Here is a 16,881-nt window from a genome sequence, read left to right on the forward strand (position 1 = left end):
ATGCCACTGACTTAGACCCATGTCTCAAGTCACAATGCTAGGCCATCTTGATCCAAGATGGGTGACTAGCCTATAAATCTCTACTTGAAGGGCTTACATTGAGGTGTGCTCTGGCACCAATGGGGGTGTCAACAATGGTGATTTTGATGGATGCATGATGTATAGCGACTGTGCGGAAGACCTGGCCAGCCACCTTTCAAATCTTACCTCCAGTGCAAAAGTGGGCTGTCTTGCTACTGCCATGCAGGGTCTTTAGAGGCCCACATAGATTTAAGGCCCCTATACACATTAAACTATTGTCTAAAGTGTACTCGGACACTGGCCCACTGATGGGTGGGAGAGGTCGATTGCACGGGTCCGACTTCAAACTGCCGATCATCTTCTCCCAGAGGCTGCTGGCCAACGTTAGTCTGCAGCTTTCTCCTAGAGAACATAGGAGCACTCAGCTGTCTGTGTATGGCCAGGTTTAGTATGCTATATCCAACCAATGCGAAGCAATAAATGGAACTGTCCAGGTGTGCAAGAACACTATATGGCTTACTAGTGATATTTTGACAGTCATCAGGTTACCACACCATTTAAGAGATTTTTCTTTGTCCCCCTTTAATTTGATTGTGACCCTATAGCAGACTGGCTGCTCTCATGTACAGAATCTCAAGTTGTACCTTGTTCAACATTGAGGCGGTGTCCTCTGTCTTCTCCACCGTTGGTTATAGAGCAGTTGTTCCTGGTCATATTGGCCCTCATCTGGCCGTGCTCCTGTCATTCCTGGGTCTGGATAAGCTCTCCTCTCAGCCTGCACTCAGTAGAAATGCCAAAATTGTTCTGGAGCCCTCGGGGCTGTACAGTTGTTGCATCCTGAGTAGAAGCCTTTGTGCACGTTGGGTTTTGTTTCTCCTCTCTCCTCCCCCCCTCCCTTCAAATATCCCTCTTCTCTGGGTGAGCTAAACCTGGCACTAAACTAATATTATATATTATAATTTTTTGTTTTTTTTTGAAGACTAAGTGAAATAAAAGTGCAGAAGCTTGTTATACAGCACAGAGGTGGAGTCTTTTTGGGAAAGTAAAAAAAAAAAGTCATTGGATAAAACACTCAATTGTATTTTCAGTAAGCCTATAGTGTGCTTTTTTTGTTTATTAAAAATAACCCAAACCAAAAAGCCTTGAAGGAATGTCTGATCTGCCTAACTCCAGTGATGTCACTTACTGGACTGTTTGGTGCAGCCTTGATAGGATCTCTGTAGATGGAAGCGGTGCTCAGAATGCTGAGTTCTGTATAACCCCACCCACGCCCCTGATTGGCAGTCTTCTGTGTACATTAAAGGTAAGCTGCCAATCAGGGGTGGGGATGTTAGAGTAGCTGGACTGCCTGGCACGTAACACCTAGTCCTGTAGTGACTATCTCCTGCTGATGGCTTTTGATTGCTTTGAAACTAAGTGATACATCCCTGGAATAAGGCCCTCTGCTTTTAGATTATGATACTCAGATTTAATTGCAAATATCTGACAGATTCCCTATAAATCATAGGGTTTGTCCCAAGATTTTTCAACTTTCCAAACTGCAGCCAATTGTAAAAAAGTATGAGCCCTAACTCCTTTTGAATTCCTGCTAGTCCAGTGCTGCTGCTATGAAGGACTTGCTGTAACTGCTGGGAATGTTGTGAAATTCAGCTACAAGGGGGTAATGAGGGGCAACCAGTCAAAGATGGAGTCGATGAGCTGTCATGGAGCACGACGCTGATGGCAAGCCAACACTGTAAACGTTGTCAACAACGAGCCAGAGGTGGATCAGCCTAACGAGCCAGAGGTGGATCAGCCTAGGTCCACACTGATCTTCAAGTCAAATCCCCAATTTCTAACAGAAGTTGTTTAGTTGGCAACTTTCTAGGGATTTCTCGGGGTTGCTGGATGGCTCCCTTTCCAAAATGAATGTACACCTAATCTTTGGACCTAATACATGGCATGATGTGTTTAACAGGAGACTTCTTCCTACATCGCACCCACGTAATGACATGCACAGCTTTCCCACATTTACCAGCTATAGAAAATTAATTTTGTTCAAGCCTGACGTGGTTAACGGGAAGTATGCAGGAAAGGTAGAAGTGCCTGTGCCGCCCTCCAGACAGGATGAGGATTGCAAACAAAGGTAATTTTCAGAGAACAGAATTGAATCCCAGGAGGGTCGCTACCATTTCCTTATTCTGCAGCTACTGTATGAGAGGAGTAGAGTAATACTTACAGCTGTTGCCAACCCCACCAATCTTCATGGACTGTGACTTCACCACAGTCCAGTTATATCACCCTCATGTTTGCCAGCTAAGTGGCCGACATTCATCTTGTCTATGGCCAACTACACTGCCAGTTTTGGTGGGACTGGTTGACCTCTAAAGTGTATTGGGGTGTCCTGACTCTCCCCAATTGCAAGATTAGGAAGGGGGGGGGGGGGGGTGTGTTTGGCATGATAAATGAGCTGCTACCTGATGTGTCTTACAGTCACTTACTCCACTTTCAATAAAGAACAGTGACTTCCAGATGTATGGCCACCTTCAGGCTGGGATGACGCGTATGGGGTCTGTCCAAGGTGTACCGCTCCTCAGGGAAAAATGCAAAAAGATGATTGTATTGTGTAAAGTTCATATCTCAGAAAGGAAACCAATTTCTGTCAGTGGCCAAGGATAATTATGTGTCACAACTTGTGCAGGGCCCAACTAGAGGGACAGCCCTTCTGGACTTAATTTTAAGCAACAGGCCAGATAGAATAACAGAAGTGCGAGTTGATGGGCACCTAGGGAACAGTGACCACAATATAATACAATTCCACTTGTCCTTCAGTAAGGTGCCCTGGAAGGGGGTTACGAAAACACTGAATTTCAGGAAAGCAAAGTTTGATCAGCTTAGAGAGGACCTTCGCCAAATTGATTGGGACAATGTCCTCAAATAGGAGCACAGAAAATAAATGGGAAACATTTAAATCAGTTTTACACACCCAATGCGAGCTAACCATACCGTACAGAAATAAAAGGGCTAGGAACAGGAGAACACCAATGTGGCTAAATAAGGATGTAAAAAGGGCAATAAATAACAAGAACAAGGCATTTAGGAAGCTAAAACAAGAAGGCAATGAAGAAGCATTAAAAAGTTAGAGGGGAAAAAATGTGTTAAAAAAAAAAAGTGGAAACTGAGAGACTCTTTGCTAAGGAAAGTAAAACAAACCCCAAACTACTCTTTAATTATATAAACTGTAAAAAGATTAAAATTGATGGTGTCGCGGCCCTTTAAAGAACAATGAGTGTGAAATCATAGAGCGCAATGTGGGAAAAGCAAATGTTTTAAATACTTTTTTTCTCAACAGTGTTCACACAGGAAAAGGATTTGCCAGGGGAAATGCAGAGTAATAATGTAAACTCCCCACTAAGTATTACCTGCCTAACCCAGGAAGAAGTGCAGAACCGCCTTAGTAAGATTAAAATTGACAAATCACCAGGCCCTGATGGCATTCACCCTCGGGTATTAAGGGAGTTAAGTAATGTGATAGACAGGCCTCTATTCCTTATATTTAAAGACTCTATAGAAGCAGGGTCTGTTCCTTTTGATTGGCGGCATGCAAATGTGGTACCAATATTCAAAAAGGGGTGTAAAAGGGAACCTGGAAACTAAAGGCCGGTAAGCTTAACATCTGTTGTGGGTAAAATTTTTGAAGGGTTTCTAAGGGATACCATTATGGAATATCTCAATGTTAATAAATGTTTAACTCCATATCAACATGGATTTATGAAGGATCGCTCCTGTCAAACTAACCTGATCAGCTTCTATGAGGATGTAAGCTCTCAAATGGACCAAGGAGAATCTTTGGATGTCATTTATCTCAACTTCTCTAAAGCATTTGACACTGTCCCACATAAAAGATTGGTAAGTAAGATGAGAAAGCTTGGGCTAGGGGAAAATGTGTGTAGATGGGTAGGTAGCTGGCTTAGTGATAGAAAACAAAGAGTGGTTATTAATGGGGCATACTCAGATTGGGCCAGGGTTACTAGTGGGGTACCACAGGGTTCTGTATTGGGCCCCCTACTATTTAATATATTTATTAGTGATCTAGTGGATGGCTTACACAGTAAAATATCAGTATTTGCAGATGATACAAAACTATGTAAGGTAGTTAACACAAAGGAGGACAGTTTGCAACTACAGACAGATTTGAGTAAATTGGAGAATTGGGCTGAAAAATGGCAAATGATGTTTAACACAGATAAGTGTAAGGTTATGCACATGGGAAGGAGAAACAAATGCTACAATTACTTACTTAATGGAAAACTGCTGGGGAAATCAGACATGGAAAAAGACTTAGGCATCTTAGTCAATAAGAAGCTAAATTGGAGTGCCCAGTGTCAGGCAGCTGCCACCAAAGCAAATAGGGTCATGGGATGCATTAGAAGAGGTCTGGGGACACGAGATGAAAACATAATTCTCCCTCTGTACAAATCACTCGTCAGACCACACTTGGAGGATTGTGTGCAATTTTGGACGCCGGTGCTCATGAAAGACATTACTGAACTTGAAAGGGTTCAAAGACGGGCTACTAAAATGATAAATGGAGTTGGTTCACTACAATACCCAGAAAGGTTATCAAAATTAGGTCTATTTACTCTAGAAAAGAGAAGACTTAGGGGAGACCAAATATATATGTACAAGTATATCAGGGGGCAATACAGAGATCTCTCCAATGAACTGTTTGTACCAAGGACTGTGACAAGAACAAGGGGGCATTCTCTTCGTTTGGAGGAAAGACAATTTCTGCACCAACGTAGAAGAGGGTTCTTCACGGTAAGAGCAGTGAGGCTCTGGAATTCTCTTCCTGAGGAAGTGGTGATGGCCAACTCACTGAATGAATGTAAGAAAGGAATGGATGCTTTTCTTGTGAGTAACAGTATAGAAGATTATGAATAATAGAATATTATAGGTAGATGGTTGACCCAGCTTAGGGGAAGGAATTTTTTTCCCTATGGAGAAAATTGGCTTCTACTCTGTGGGTTTTTTGCCTTCCCCAGGATCAACAATGCAGAACAGCTGCACTAAAAATAGGCTGAACTAGATGGACATAAGGTCTTCCTTCAGCCTTCAAAACTGTTACTATGTTGGCAGTTGAAGTTGAGACAACCATATGACAACCTCTGCTAGATGGTAGTCATAACACACATAAGGTGATAAAGGAAGGAATATGGTTATAAGCTTTGGTAGATGTGGGATGAAAGGTTGGTAGTAATGAGCAGTAACTGCCTCCTCTGTACAACCCAATAGACTTATTCATTTTTTTTTTTTTTTTTTTTTTGACAAGGAAATTTGCTATGTGGTGTAGGTATGTGTTCATATAGGTGAAGTATCTAAAGCAGTCATACTGCATTGTTGTAACCTAGAGAGTAGCAAAAGCCTGGTGACTGGTTCCCTTTATTCCTATCCTATTCATAGATTGTAAGCTTGTGAGCAGGGCCCTCACTCATCTTGGCATCTGATTTGTGATTGTTCTTCTGTAATGTCTTTTATTGTCTGTACGAGTCCCCTTTAAAATGTAAAGTGCTGTGGAATATGATGGCTCTATAAAAATTATCCAAGCAGCATGCTGTAGGGGCAGAGACCCTGATTCCGTTCATGTAACTTACTCGGCTGATTTTGTTAATTTCTCTGAATGCTGAGTGCTGTATAATCCCACCCACATCCGATTGGCAGCTTTTTGCCTATGCACAGTGTACATAAAGCTGTAAAGCAGTGGTGGTAGGGGTCATACACAGCTCATGAATATTGAGGACTGCCTGAGGGCAGGCTTACTAGTTCTCTAGTGACAATCACCTGCTGATAACGGATTTGATTATACCTACAGCAAGTGGCTCAGTAAGTAACACCTCACTGGAATCTCTAAATCATGAAATTATTAAATTGAGTGTTAAAATCCTGGTGATGGGTTCCCTTTATAAAGAACTACACACAGTACATGACTTTCATAAAAGCTCAGTCTGTTAAAAGAAGCAAAACCCCACAACCTCAATTCTTATAAATATTAATGAGAACTTTTAGTGTTGGTGAGAAGAGAATAAAGTGTCTCTGCTTCTGGGCTGCAATACTAGACCCTACCTGTAGACAAGGGTGGCACTGTTTCTAGAGTAAGAGCAGTTCCTCAGATCTAATCTGATAATATGGGTGGCATCTGCTTTTCGGCTCTCCGGCACAGTTGAATGTCTTTGGTTAGAAGCCATATGCGCAGGTAACAACCTTGCATCCTCGCTGTCTGCATGATCACTTATTCTGCTTCTTTAACGCCACTCCCTAATCTTGTAAGAACTTGTTGAAGTCTGGCTGGTTCCAGTAGTGACAATGTGTGTGTATATACAAAGCATTCATGTATCCCAGCCAGGAATGCAGTTTATTTCCTCTTTATAAGCCTTCTCCAGCTGTTCCATCCAACGGTCATGGTCGGCTGACATTGATAGAACTACGAGTCCATAGTCGTGTATCGCATGGAGGTCCTGTCACCGGATCCACATCTGCTTAGACCGTGTGCCTTAGTCTATTAACAACTGTTGCCTCAAAGTCCATTGTCGCCATTATCTTAACACTAAAAAGCCTAGCTGCCATGCGTGCCAACCAGTACATATTCCTGGAAGAGGCTTTCCTAACCCGTCCAGTCCTGCAGGAACATTCCTCCTCTCTTGCCGTGCAGTCGGTATGTCAGCAAGGAATGCTGGTCATTGCACAACTGGGTAGAACGGAAGTACTCGTCTTCTGGAAATGTAGAATTGACAATATGGCCCCATAGGTATAGAGAGGAGATCTGCATCAGATTACTTATTATTCCTCTGCATTGTGGCATGAAGTCACTCTGAACTGCAGCCAGACCCATTGACTTGAATATTGCCATGCTTCCACTCTCATGGCTGTGGCACAGCACTGCCTCCCCTTAGCCTTTCTCCAGACTGGTTGGATTCCCACCAATCCTGGTCGTGGCAGATCTATGCCATTGCTTTGAGACTGGGGAAAACCCTTGCTGCTGATGAGTTGTTATCGAATAGGCGCTTGTGCAAACCACTTTATTGCATCAATGTACAACGTTATGTTGGAGATGTACAGCTCTGTATGGAAAGGTGACTGTTAAAGGGCTAGTACAGGATGGTGGGGTGAATGGGTATATGGCAAGGGCATCACACCTGTCTGCAGACTGTGGTATTTGTCACCGCCCCCCCCCCCCCCATTAATTTTGGTGGATCCAAGCTGTAGGATGAGAAACAGACCATGGGGATTTATGGTTTCCCTCTAATCTCATAGAACACATTTTTAAAGGTAGTCTGTCAGCATGTTTTGACTTGTGGAAGTCTTGGTATGGCTGTACAGGCTATACAGGTGCTTGTCCCCTAATAAATAAGATGCCTTCCTTATAGAAATCTGATGTGCCAGTCATGAAAAATGATACTTGGAAGCCATATGCAAATCGGGCTGTAAGTGCACTGGGGGTGTGTCATTGTACTTGGAGGAAGCAGTCCAAGTCCGTTAACACGCCCCTCAAAGCACTTCCAGCCTGATTTGCATATTAATTCTAGTCTAGATTTCTCAGGACTGGCACATTGATCTCTCCAAAAGGTGTAATTCTTATAGGGGGACGAGTGTGTATACAGTCATCACTACTGCCAGATGTGTGTAAACGTACTGACTTGTTCCCTTTAATTTGCCTGTAATCATTAAATTAAAGCCAATGTTGGACAGTCTGACGCTGGGAAACCGATCAGGCATGTTGGATTTTGACATGTCCACTCATTATTTCAAATGAGAAGCAGCTGCCAGAGGTATTTTCATAAATTGAACTATACATGTCTGTCCCTGCTGAGTGGGGAGTGGGCTCCAGTCCCTTTCCTTCCCCTGCGAAGTCAGTGAATTTTTAACATGCAATTAAAGGGTCACCGTGTCTTCCAGCTGCATCACGGGTGCTCTGCAGCATACCTGCGAGTTGGCAGTGTCCAGATGGTAAGCCATCGCTGCCATTTGAAAACTGCCACTTCTGCAGATCGGTGGCCAGCGGAGGTGCCATGTCAGGCTGAGTGGTTTCATCTTCCTTCCCCCGTCTTACAGTGGATGGGGATCTGGCTGCTGGCTTGCTTTTAGGCTGAGTGCAGACATACTTTTTGGCCCTGCGGATTTTTCGGAAGAAATCCGCAGGTCAAATGACCTGCATTTTTCCTGCGGATTTCTTCCATTTTTTCTTGCAGTTTTCCCCCTGCGGATTTAGTGACAGGGGAGATGGAAAACCGCACAAAAGAAGTAACATGCTGCGGATTTTGTACCACGGAAAAATCCGCAGCGTCTGCACAGCGTTTGATTTTAAGGCTACTGTACATCACAATGCAGATATGCAACATTTCTGTGCGGTAAAATCTGCTGCAAATCTGCATCGTGTGCACACAGCCTAAATATGCTTCTTTGAGGCCTTGTTTGGTGGAATCTTACAAATACTTCTCACATCCTCATATGCTGAGATGTGCCCAGAAAGCAGAATACATGGCCTGCTGTAGCCAATGATGCCCTGGCATAGGGTGGATGGGATAATGCATGTGCAGTCTAGGAAAGTCTGCTGTTATGTGACTGCTTCTCCTTCCTGACAGTGGCATGGTCGGGCACTGCCCAGTAACGACACACTGCATCCTGGAGACTACATGCATGTTTATGGCCTGGCACAGCTCTGAGGTGATGCTAATGGGGCTGCCATGTAGCAGAACAGACTTTTTTTTTCTTTCTTTTTTTTTATACTAGAGGAACATATGATTTCACTCTGTTCACTAGGTTTGTTTTGGAGGCCCTTGTTGTGCAAGGAAGTGGGGCTGTGACCAAGGCATGAATCTGCCCCCCCCCCCCCCCATCTCCTTCCCTGCTCCATCCCCCTAAAGTGTACAGGAGGGGAGGGAGAGGAGATTCCTGACCGGCCGCTTCTTGTTCGTGTTTGCCATATATGGCCAAAAAATGTTGGAAACTGCAGCGATTAGTGGAGGAGCCTGCTAGCCATGGAAGTGGCTTCACAAGAGGGGTGGGGATCGCAGACCCTCTGACTCAGACTACTGATCATGTTCCTTCAGACTTGATGGTAACGAATAACACTTGGCATGCTGGCAGCAATGCACCCAATCTCAGGAGTAGCACCCCATCTAACACCTTAGGATAATTCTGCTGCCGAATCTGCACCCACTTGGCATCCCCCCCCCCCCCCATGTGCTGATCATTCAGCTGGCATTCAATACCTGTGATTGGTTTTTTTTCTCTTTTTTTAAACTTTCATTTTCCTTTAAATGTAACGTATTAATATGCATTATAACTTATGAAAGAAAAGTTGGGGGGCATGGTCACCAAATTCATTCGGGACTCGTACATCTTCTCTCATGTAGCTCCATCTAGTGTTGCCAATTGTACATACAACTCGTTGTGCTGTGTAATGGGGAGATATAATTTGTATGTTACAATTCCTGAGGTAACTTTTCACTTTATTCTTTTTTTTTTTTTTTTTTTTTTTTTCTTCCAATAGCCCAATTATGAGTAACGTCTGACCAGTTTGTATGGGATGTAGGGGTTGGATGCCACAAATTCTAGACCAGTGGTTCCCAAACTCCAGTCCTCACGGACCCCAACAGGTCATGTTTTCAGGATTTCCTTAGTATTTCACAGGTGATGGAAGTATCAAGGCATCAGGAATTCTCACTTGTGTAACACTATGGAGATCCTGAAAACATGACCTGTTGGGGTCCGTGAGGACTGAAGTTTGGGAACCACCATTCTAGACTGACTATCCTGTCACCCCAGGGTATATTGGAAACACTCCGTTTACTTCAAATTAAGATATCTGTACTAATAGTACTGTGTGGAAACCCGTTTGAAGGACACCTGTGAGCTGATTCATGCACCCCACACCTGCCCCTGATGGAGCTTCAGGCTTTACTGCCTATGAAAATGCCAGAGTTTCATTTTATCTGGCTGTGATTGTATAACCAGGCTCTTGTGGTGCGTGAATCTGCTGAAAAATTCCCTTTTTAAAATCTTTTGTAGCTGTGGCGTTACAAGTCTCAGAAGTGTATTCAATGTGCAGGTGACCTTTTTCTTAGGCTTTGTGCACACGCTGTGGTTTTTGCTGCGGTTTTAGCCCTGCAGAACAGCAGTTCCGCAGACATGGTACAGTACCATGTAACCCTATGGGTTTTCAAAACTGCAGTGCTCACGCTGCAGTTTTTTCCGCACGGTTCTGCTGCGTTTTTTTCCCCCGCAGCATGTCAATTATTTCTGCGGATTCTGCTGCGGTTTCACACCTTTAACATAGTAGAGGTGTGAAACCGCCGGTCACTTTACCTGCAGTTCCACGGGAAAAAACCTGCAGGTGAATCTGCAGTGTGCACTTAGCCTTAGATGCCATCTTCAGAAAATGACTTGCTTAAGTAAAGTTAGAACTATTAAAAAATGACAATTTTTTTTCAGATCATATGTAAAAAAAAAAAAAAAAAATCTTGCAGTTTCAGTGGCCACTGGGGTATTTTAGACCCTAACTTTGTACCCTTTCAGGAATAGTTTTCAGCAGTGGAAGGAGTGCAATGGGTCCCAGCTGATTATCACAATAGATCATGTCACACTGGCTTCCCTTCACGATGCCTTCTTGGATGCGTCAATTCAAAAAATGTACATGAGCTTTTACTGACTCGGGAATTCGGGGTCTGATTCATCATTGAATGCAACTTTTTTTTAATTTTTTTTCTTTTTTATTTCCTCTGCATAAGTCGCCTCCAGTGTCAATGTGAAAACTACAAGATCTTTATTTTTAATACAGATCAGGATATGGAGGGGGCAGACATTGTGGTTTTTATTTTTTTTATTTTTAAACTAAACACTGGGCCATCTTCTGATAGCGCATTTTATTCTTAAAGGGTTATTTAAGCACAATGCATTTGCACGCTAAGAGGGTCTCCTGAGCCTTTGCTTCCTGTGCAGCGGCGCTCCCAGCTACCTGCCGTGTGGTGAACTACTAGTCACTCCAGGATAGGGCTGTGTTGCAGGGGGACTGAGTTCTGCCCCCTCTTCGTTCTCTGAATTAAGTGGGTTCTGGCTCTCAATTGGATAGGATGCCTGGCAGGTTTGTCATTTGGGTCTGGAAAAGCTAGTGACGGCAGCTTCATCAATAAATGGAAGCTGTCTTATTTGACTGTGACCTAAAATTGACCCTCTGTGGAAACCCACCTGAAGGGTTTGAGGTCTCTGTTGGCACACTGGCTACCTGGTGTCCAACAAAACCAGATACGTCAGATCTTAGGGTACTGTCACACTTAGCGATGTACCAGCGATATGACGCGGTCAGGATCGCTGGTGCATCGCTAGGTGGTCGCTAGTGAGCTGCCACACAGGCAGATCTCACCAGCGACATCGCAGGGGTCGGGGGTCGCTACTTACCTGTCAGAAGAGGCGATGAAGACGTCCACGCGTCGCTCGTTGGCGCCACAGGAAGTGCCGCAGGAAGCTGACTACGAGAAATGGCCCAGGATGTTCTCGCGCGATCAGCGATAACCAGCAGGGGAGTGGGTCGGAGGTAAGTATCAGACACAGCGATATCGCTTGGGACGGGGGTCGCTACTTACCTGTCACACCAGGCGATCCTGCGTCCTCCCGCCCGGCTCCACGCGTCGCTCGTCGTCACAGCAGGAAGCTGACGACGAGAAACAGTCCAGGACGTTCTCGCGCGATCAGCGATAACCAGCGGGGGAGCGGGTCGTAGGTAAGTATCAGACAGCGATATCGCTAGCAATATCGTCACAAAATCGGTGACGTTCTAACGATATCGCTTAGTGTGACAGGCCCTTAGACTTTGTTTTGATGGATACTGACCTGTTCTCCAAGCCTGGGAAACTTTGGAGTTTAGTGTCAAGAGAACGTTGGCATCGGTTCCAAGCTGAACAAGGAGCGGCAGGAAAACACAAAATTCAGTAGCGCATGCCTTATACGGGAAAAATCCCTATAATGTGAAGTCACTAGTCAGACATCTCAGACATTTCCTCTGTCTTCAGTTCAGTCACTTCTATTACATTTGCGAACTACTTTGGGCCTGTGGGAGTTCGGCCGGGGGGAATTCCTTCTGTGCAATGTGGGATGAAATGTCATTCTGCAATGGAAGGTTTACAGCCAGCCCTAGTGACTCTTTGGGGAGTGTTCACATGTAGTAGTTGCTGTGCAGCTGACAACTGCGTGCAAACATTTGACAAACTGCACTGGATTTTGCAATTTTGGGTGAACATGTGCAACACATCTGACAACTGTATGGGCTATGGTGGCAAAAAAATGCACTTCAAAACCATGCCACAGTAACACTGACTGCCGGAAAAATCATGGTGCCATAAAGCACATAGAAATAATAGCTAGGAAGTGCTTTGCTAACTTGCAGACTTATGAAAAGAAAAAAAAAAAATTATATATATTTTTTTAACAATTGGATGCCCTATAGAGAAGCTATTTTTCCCATTTGAACTACAGTATAACCAGGGCCTTATATTACAGCTATTGTCGTGTGTTCATAGCATCCTCAAATCTCCTGAATCTGCTGCCCTTTGGGGGGGTGGGAGGTGTTCACAGGTAATGGCCACATCTGAGTCTTTGCTGTAATTTGTATAATACCACAGTGAATATATAACTTGATGGCAACATCTAAGTGGTCTCGAGCACTAAATATCTCAGATTCCATAGCAAAAACATGCTGGCTGGTGTCCAGACCTAAGAGCAGCATAATGTAGGTGCAGGGAGCCTGATTCCAGCTATGTCACTTACTAGACTGATGCAGTTTTGATAGAATCCCCCATTATTTTCTTTTTCTCCAAATGTAGAAATGTTAGAAGCTGTGTAACCCCACCCTCACCCCCCTGATTAACAGCAAACTGCCAATCTGGGGTGGGGTTACACATTAGCTGGACTTGCCTGCAAATGAGACCTAGTCCTGCAGTGATAATCTCCTGCTGATAAAACACTAATTGCATCAAACTACAACATACAATCTAATAAATGACATCTCTGGAATCAAGCGCTCTGCCCCTACATTATGCATCTCAGATTAAATGGCAAGTTTGCTGGCAGATTTACTTTAAAAACTGGGTGCATGTGCTTTTTAACTGAAATGTTGCATGGGCCGTAGCAGGAAATTGAAGTCTTTGGGTTTTGGCAGCTTGAACATGATCCTCTTGTATTCTGGAAGTTGTGTTCTAGGGCCCACCGTAAAATCTTGTACACTATTGCGTGGATCCACTTTTCCAGCCTGTCCTCTAACCAGATGTGTTTTGGAGAACTTGGTAAGGATCCCAGCTGTGACTGTAAGCAGCCAACTTCTAGAAGACATGATGCCTCTCAACCTCCTCTCCCCTTTTCTTATTGTAAACTCAGACATTACTGGCTGGGAGAGATGCATGTGCTGGACGCATTAGCTGTCCTTTGTTATAGTGATCTGTCTTTCGATGTTGCAGGCTGACTGCAGAGGAAAGCCCCTTCCTAGCAGAGCTGGAAACAATTAGTAGGCCTCAAACGTGGATGTTGGACAACTGCACCCTCTCCTCCTCCCACTCTGTGCCTTGCTGGGTATAGAAAGCTCAGTGGGAAGAACACATGGTTTTCTGAGCTTGTACATGCAAGCTCCTGTGTAACTAGACTGTGCTACAGGATGGTGTATTTATTTATTTTTATTTTTATATTTTTTTTTTTTATATATAGTATCCCTCTGACTTGTAAACCTGAGAGCCTCAATCACTATCGATGTGCTCTTTTTATAAACCAAAGGGTGTCAGTTCTCGGTCCCTCTAATAACCACTTGTTTTAATAGTCATATGTACTTCTTTGCCTCTGTAGTAGCTTCTGCCTGGGAAATGGCCCATTGCAAAACGACTTGGGTTTCAGGGCATCATGAGCTTGAATGGTGCAGTCCTCTGCCACAGCTTATATTTTAAGAGGGTGTGTGAGATGTCCCCTTTAAAAGAATCAGTCAGACTTTTGGTACTTGGGGCAGAGCCTGATTCCATGGATGTCAATTGCTCAGCACTTTGAGGTGGTTTCAGTACAATCAGTGTTTTATCAGCAGATTGATCACTGCAGGACTAGATGTCCTGTGCAAGGCCATTCAGGTCATCTGCGCAACTCTGCCCCCACCACTGACTGGCTGCTTGCTGCCGATCGGTGGTGTGTGCAGAGTTATACACAGATCAGCATCCTGAGCTCTGCTGCTTCTAAGGCAGAGAACAGGGATGTTATCACTAAGCAGACCAACGCAGGAATTGGGTTCTCTGCCCCTACATCATGCATCTCTCAGATTCCCTTAAACGCTTTTTGTAATCAGTCCGCAACATTTTGCGGAGTCTCCCATACTTGATAAATGACTCCTATAGGTTGTGGACCTGGTGGCTGAATGCTAGGAACTCCTCCCACCACTTTTTTTTTATTTTTTTTTTAATTTTTTTTTTTTGTTTTCCCCTCCCCTTGTCACTTTTGTTAGGGTTTCCAAAAACGTGTCATTCTGCTGACACTTTCCGGCCTGATCCTTTAAGTGGTTAATCGGGATGAGCCTACAGTGAAGGTCAAGCATGGTTTACATTGTGGAAGACTCCTACATGTTGTGTGTTCTCACTGGTCTGAATCTTGTGATTTATCCTTCTAGGGAAGCTGATGGAGACTAAACATTGTCTGATCCAGGCATACAGCCTTGCCATTCACAACTATAAAAATATTTGCAGTTTCAGCGCAGGAATTTGCAGACTGAATGTTAGGTCTGAGAGTCTTATCTTATGGCTACAGAGAAAATTAAATATTGACTATCACTTTTTTTTTTTTTTTTTTTTTATATTTATTTTTTGATGAAATATTAAATGCTAAATATAAATAACATTGCGTTTGCTTTTCTTAGACAGCAAAGCCATTGTTGATGGAAACCTCAAGCTCATCCTGGGTCTCATCTGGACCCTTATTCTACATTATTCCATTTCCATGCCAATGTGGGATGAAGAGGAGGATGAAGAAACCAAGAAACAGACCCCAAAACAGAGGCTCTTGGGATGGATCCAGAACAAACTGCCCCAGCTGCCGGTCACAAACTTCAGCAGGGATTGGCAAAGTGGGAGAGCTCTGGGTGCCCTTGTTGACAGCTGTGCTCCTGGTAGGTGCCATGGATGAGTTATGGCATCCAGTTGGATGAGCTCTCCTTCCAAAAGTTATCGCCATATTGTGCGCTCCATGCCTAAACCTAGAAGTGGTAAACTGGTATGATCTCATAGTTATGGCATATGCTGTAAATGTGGCGGTCCCATTAGTTATATCCACATCTCCTGTGATGGTCCGAATTCCTATTCAATTGTTTGGAAATTATAACCATCTCTCCACTGAAAGCGGTGCACATCACAAGGCAGTCCGTGAGATCGATGGAGGTCCAGTTTGTTGGATCCAAGTCTACAATAAGTCTGACATATGTCGTGGCATTGTGCACACCCAATTCAAGCCTTTTAAAAATCCTATCCCAATATGTAGTAGGTGTAGTAATAAATATCCAATACCGCCATGTAGTGTAGTTCTTCTGACTTGCCAAATTGCTTACCCCATGTGCAGTGCATTACAGTAGCTTGGATATCCATGGTTAAAACCACTCATACAGTGACAGTAAGTTGGTTGTCATAACTATGGATACCTAAGCTACTGCAATGCTCGGCACGTGTGGTGACATAACACATCAAAAGAACTATACTATATTTCTAATTGAAAATATTTGCTAATATTACATCTACATATTGGATATAATCTTGGAGATGGGAATACCCTTTTAAGCAAAAATTGTAATTCTTGGAACTGATATCTTAATATTTTTGGGGGCCATTTAAAATTTTTAAGTGAGGCTTTTTCCATTTACATATGTAATCTCCCTCTGCCTTCCAGGTCTGTGCCCTGACTGGGACTCTTGGGACACCAGCAAGCCTGTGGACAACGCACGTGAGGCCATGCAGCAGGCCGATGACTGGTTAGGAATTCCTCAGGTAAATGTTAAATGACACATTGGGCTCTGTTAAGATCTTAATTTTTTTGCATAAAAGCCAGCAAGACACCCAGCAGAAGCACCAAGTGTGTCCATAAGTGCCCAAAGTATGTGTAGTATGTTCTTTGGCTGGGTCGGTGTATAATGCCAAGTTCATTTGTCCATAGAAGTGTGGCTGACTCGTACAGTAAAGGAAGGAGGCACAATAAATGTATACTAAAGGCCCCATCACACATGGCAAGAAAGCTGCTGAGTCACAATTTTTGTGACACAACAGCAAACTCACCAGCGAGATCGCTGTGTGACAGCGATCGGCCCCCCTGCCAGGATCGCTGCAGGAAAGGCCTCTCCTGCTGGCCACCACGCATCGCTGCGGGAGACCAGCGATCTGTTGGTAACTAATGTACACATCAGGTATCCAAGGGACGTGCGTCCCTTAGATACCCGATGTGTACATTAGTTACCAGCGCGCTGAAGCAGGGAGCTGGTAACTAACGTACACATCGGGTATCTAGGGACGCACGTCCCTTGGATACACGATGTGTACGTTAGTTACCAGCTTCCTGCATCAGCGCGCTGGTTACTAACGTGCACAGCGACGCCAGGTGCTCGGCGTCGCTGTGCTGATCGCTGGTGAAGCTGTCTGACAGCTCACCAGCGATCACATAGCGATTCACCAGCAATCTTGACACATTGATATCGTTGTCAGGATTGCTGGTGAGTCGCTATGTGTGACTCCAGCGTAAGTGGTGGGTTTTTTTTTTTTTTTTTGCAATGGCATATAGGCTACAGTAGTCCAGTTGCGTACCCTAGACAAGAACATGATAACATAG

General features: G+C 44.1%; 1 protein-coding gene across 6 annotated transcripts in view; it reads left to right on the top strand.

Annotated features, from left to right (window-relative positions):
* Positions 1-16,881, top strand: part of FLNA (filamin A) — a 143,947-nt gene that overhangs the window by 85,033 nt on the left and 42,033 nt on the right. For all 6 annotated transcript variants that reach the window (XM_073590823.1, XM_073590825.1, XM_073590824.1 and 3 more), the window contains exons 3-4: positions 14,933-15,181; positions 15,952-16,049. In XM_073590823.1, the coding sequence (XP_073446924.1) occupies positions 14,933-15,181; positions 15,952-16,049 (347 nt within the window). The remainder of the gene's footprint in view (positions 1-14,932; positions 15,182-15,951; positions 16,050-16,881) is intronic.

Source organism: Dendrobates tinctorius, unplaced genomic scaffold, assembly GCF_039654945.1.
Source record: "Dendrobates tinctorius isolate UK_male_01 unplaced genomic scaffold, ASM3965494v1 ptg000120l, whole genome shotgun sequence".
Classification (NCBI taxonomy): domain Eukaryota; kingdom Metazoa; phylum Chordata; class Amphibia; order Anura; family Dendrobatidae; genus Dendrobates; species Dendrobates tinctorius.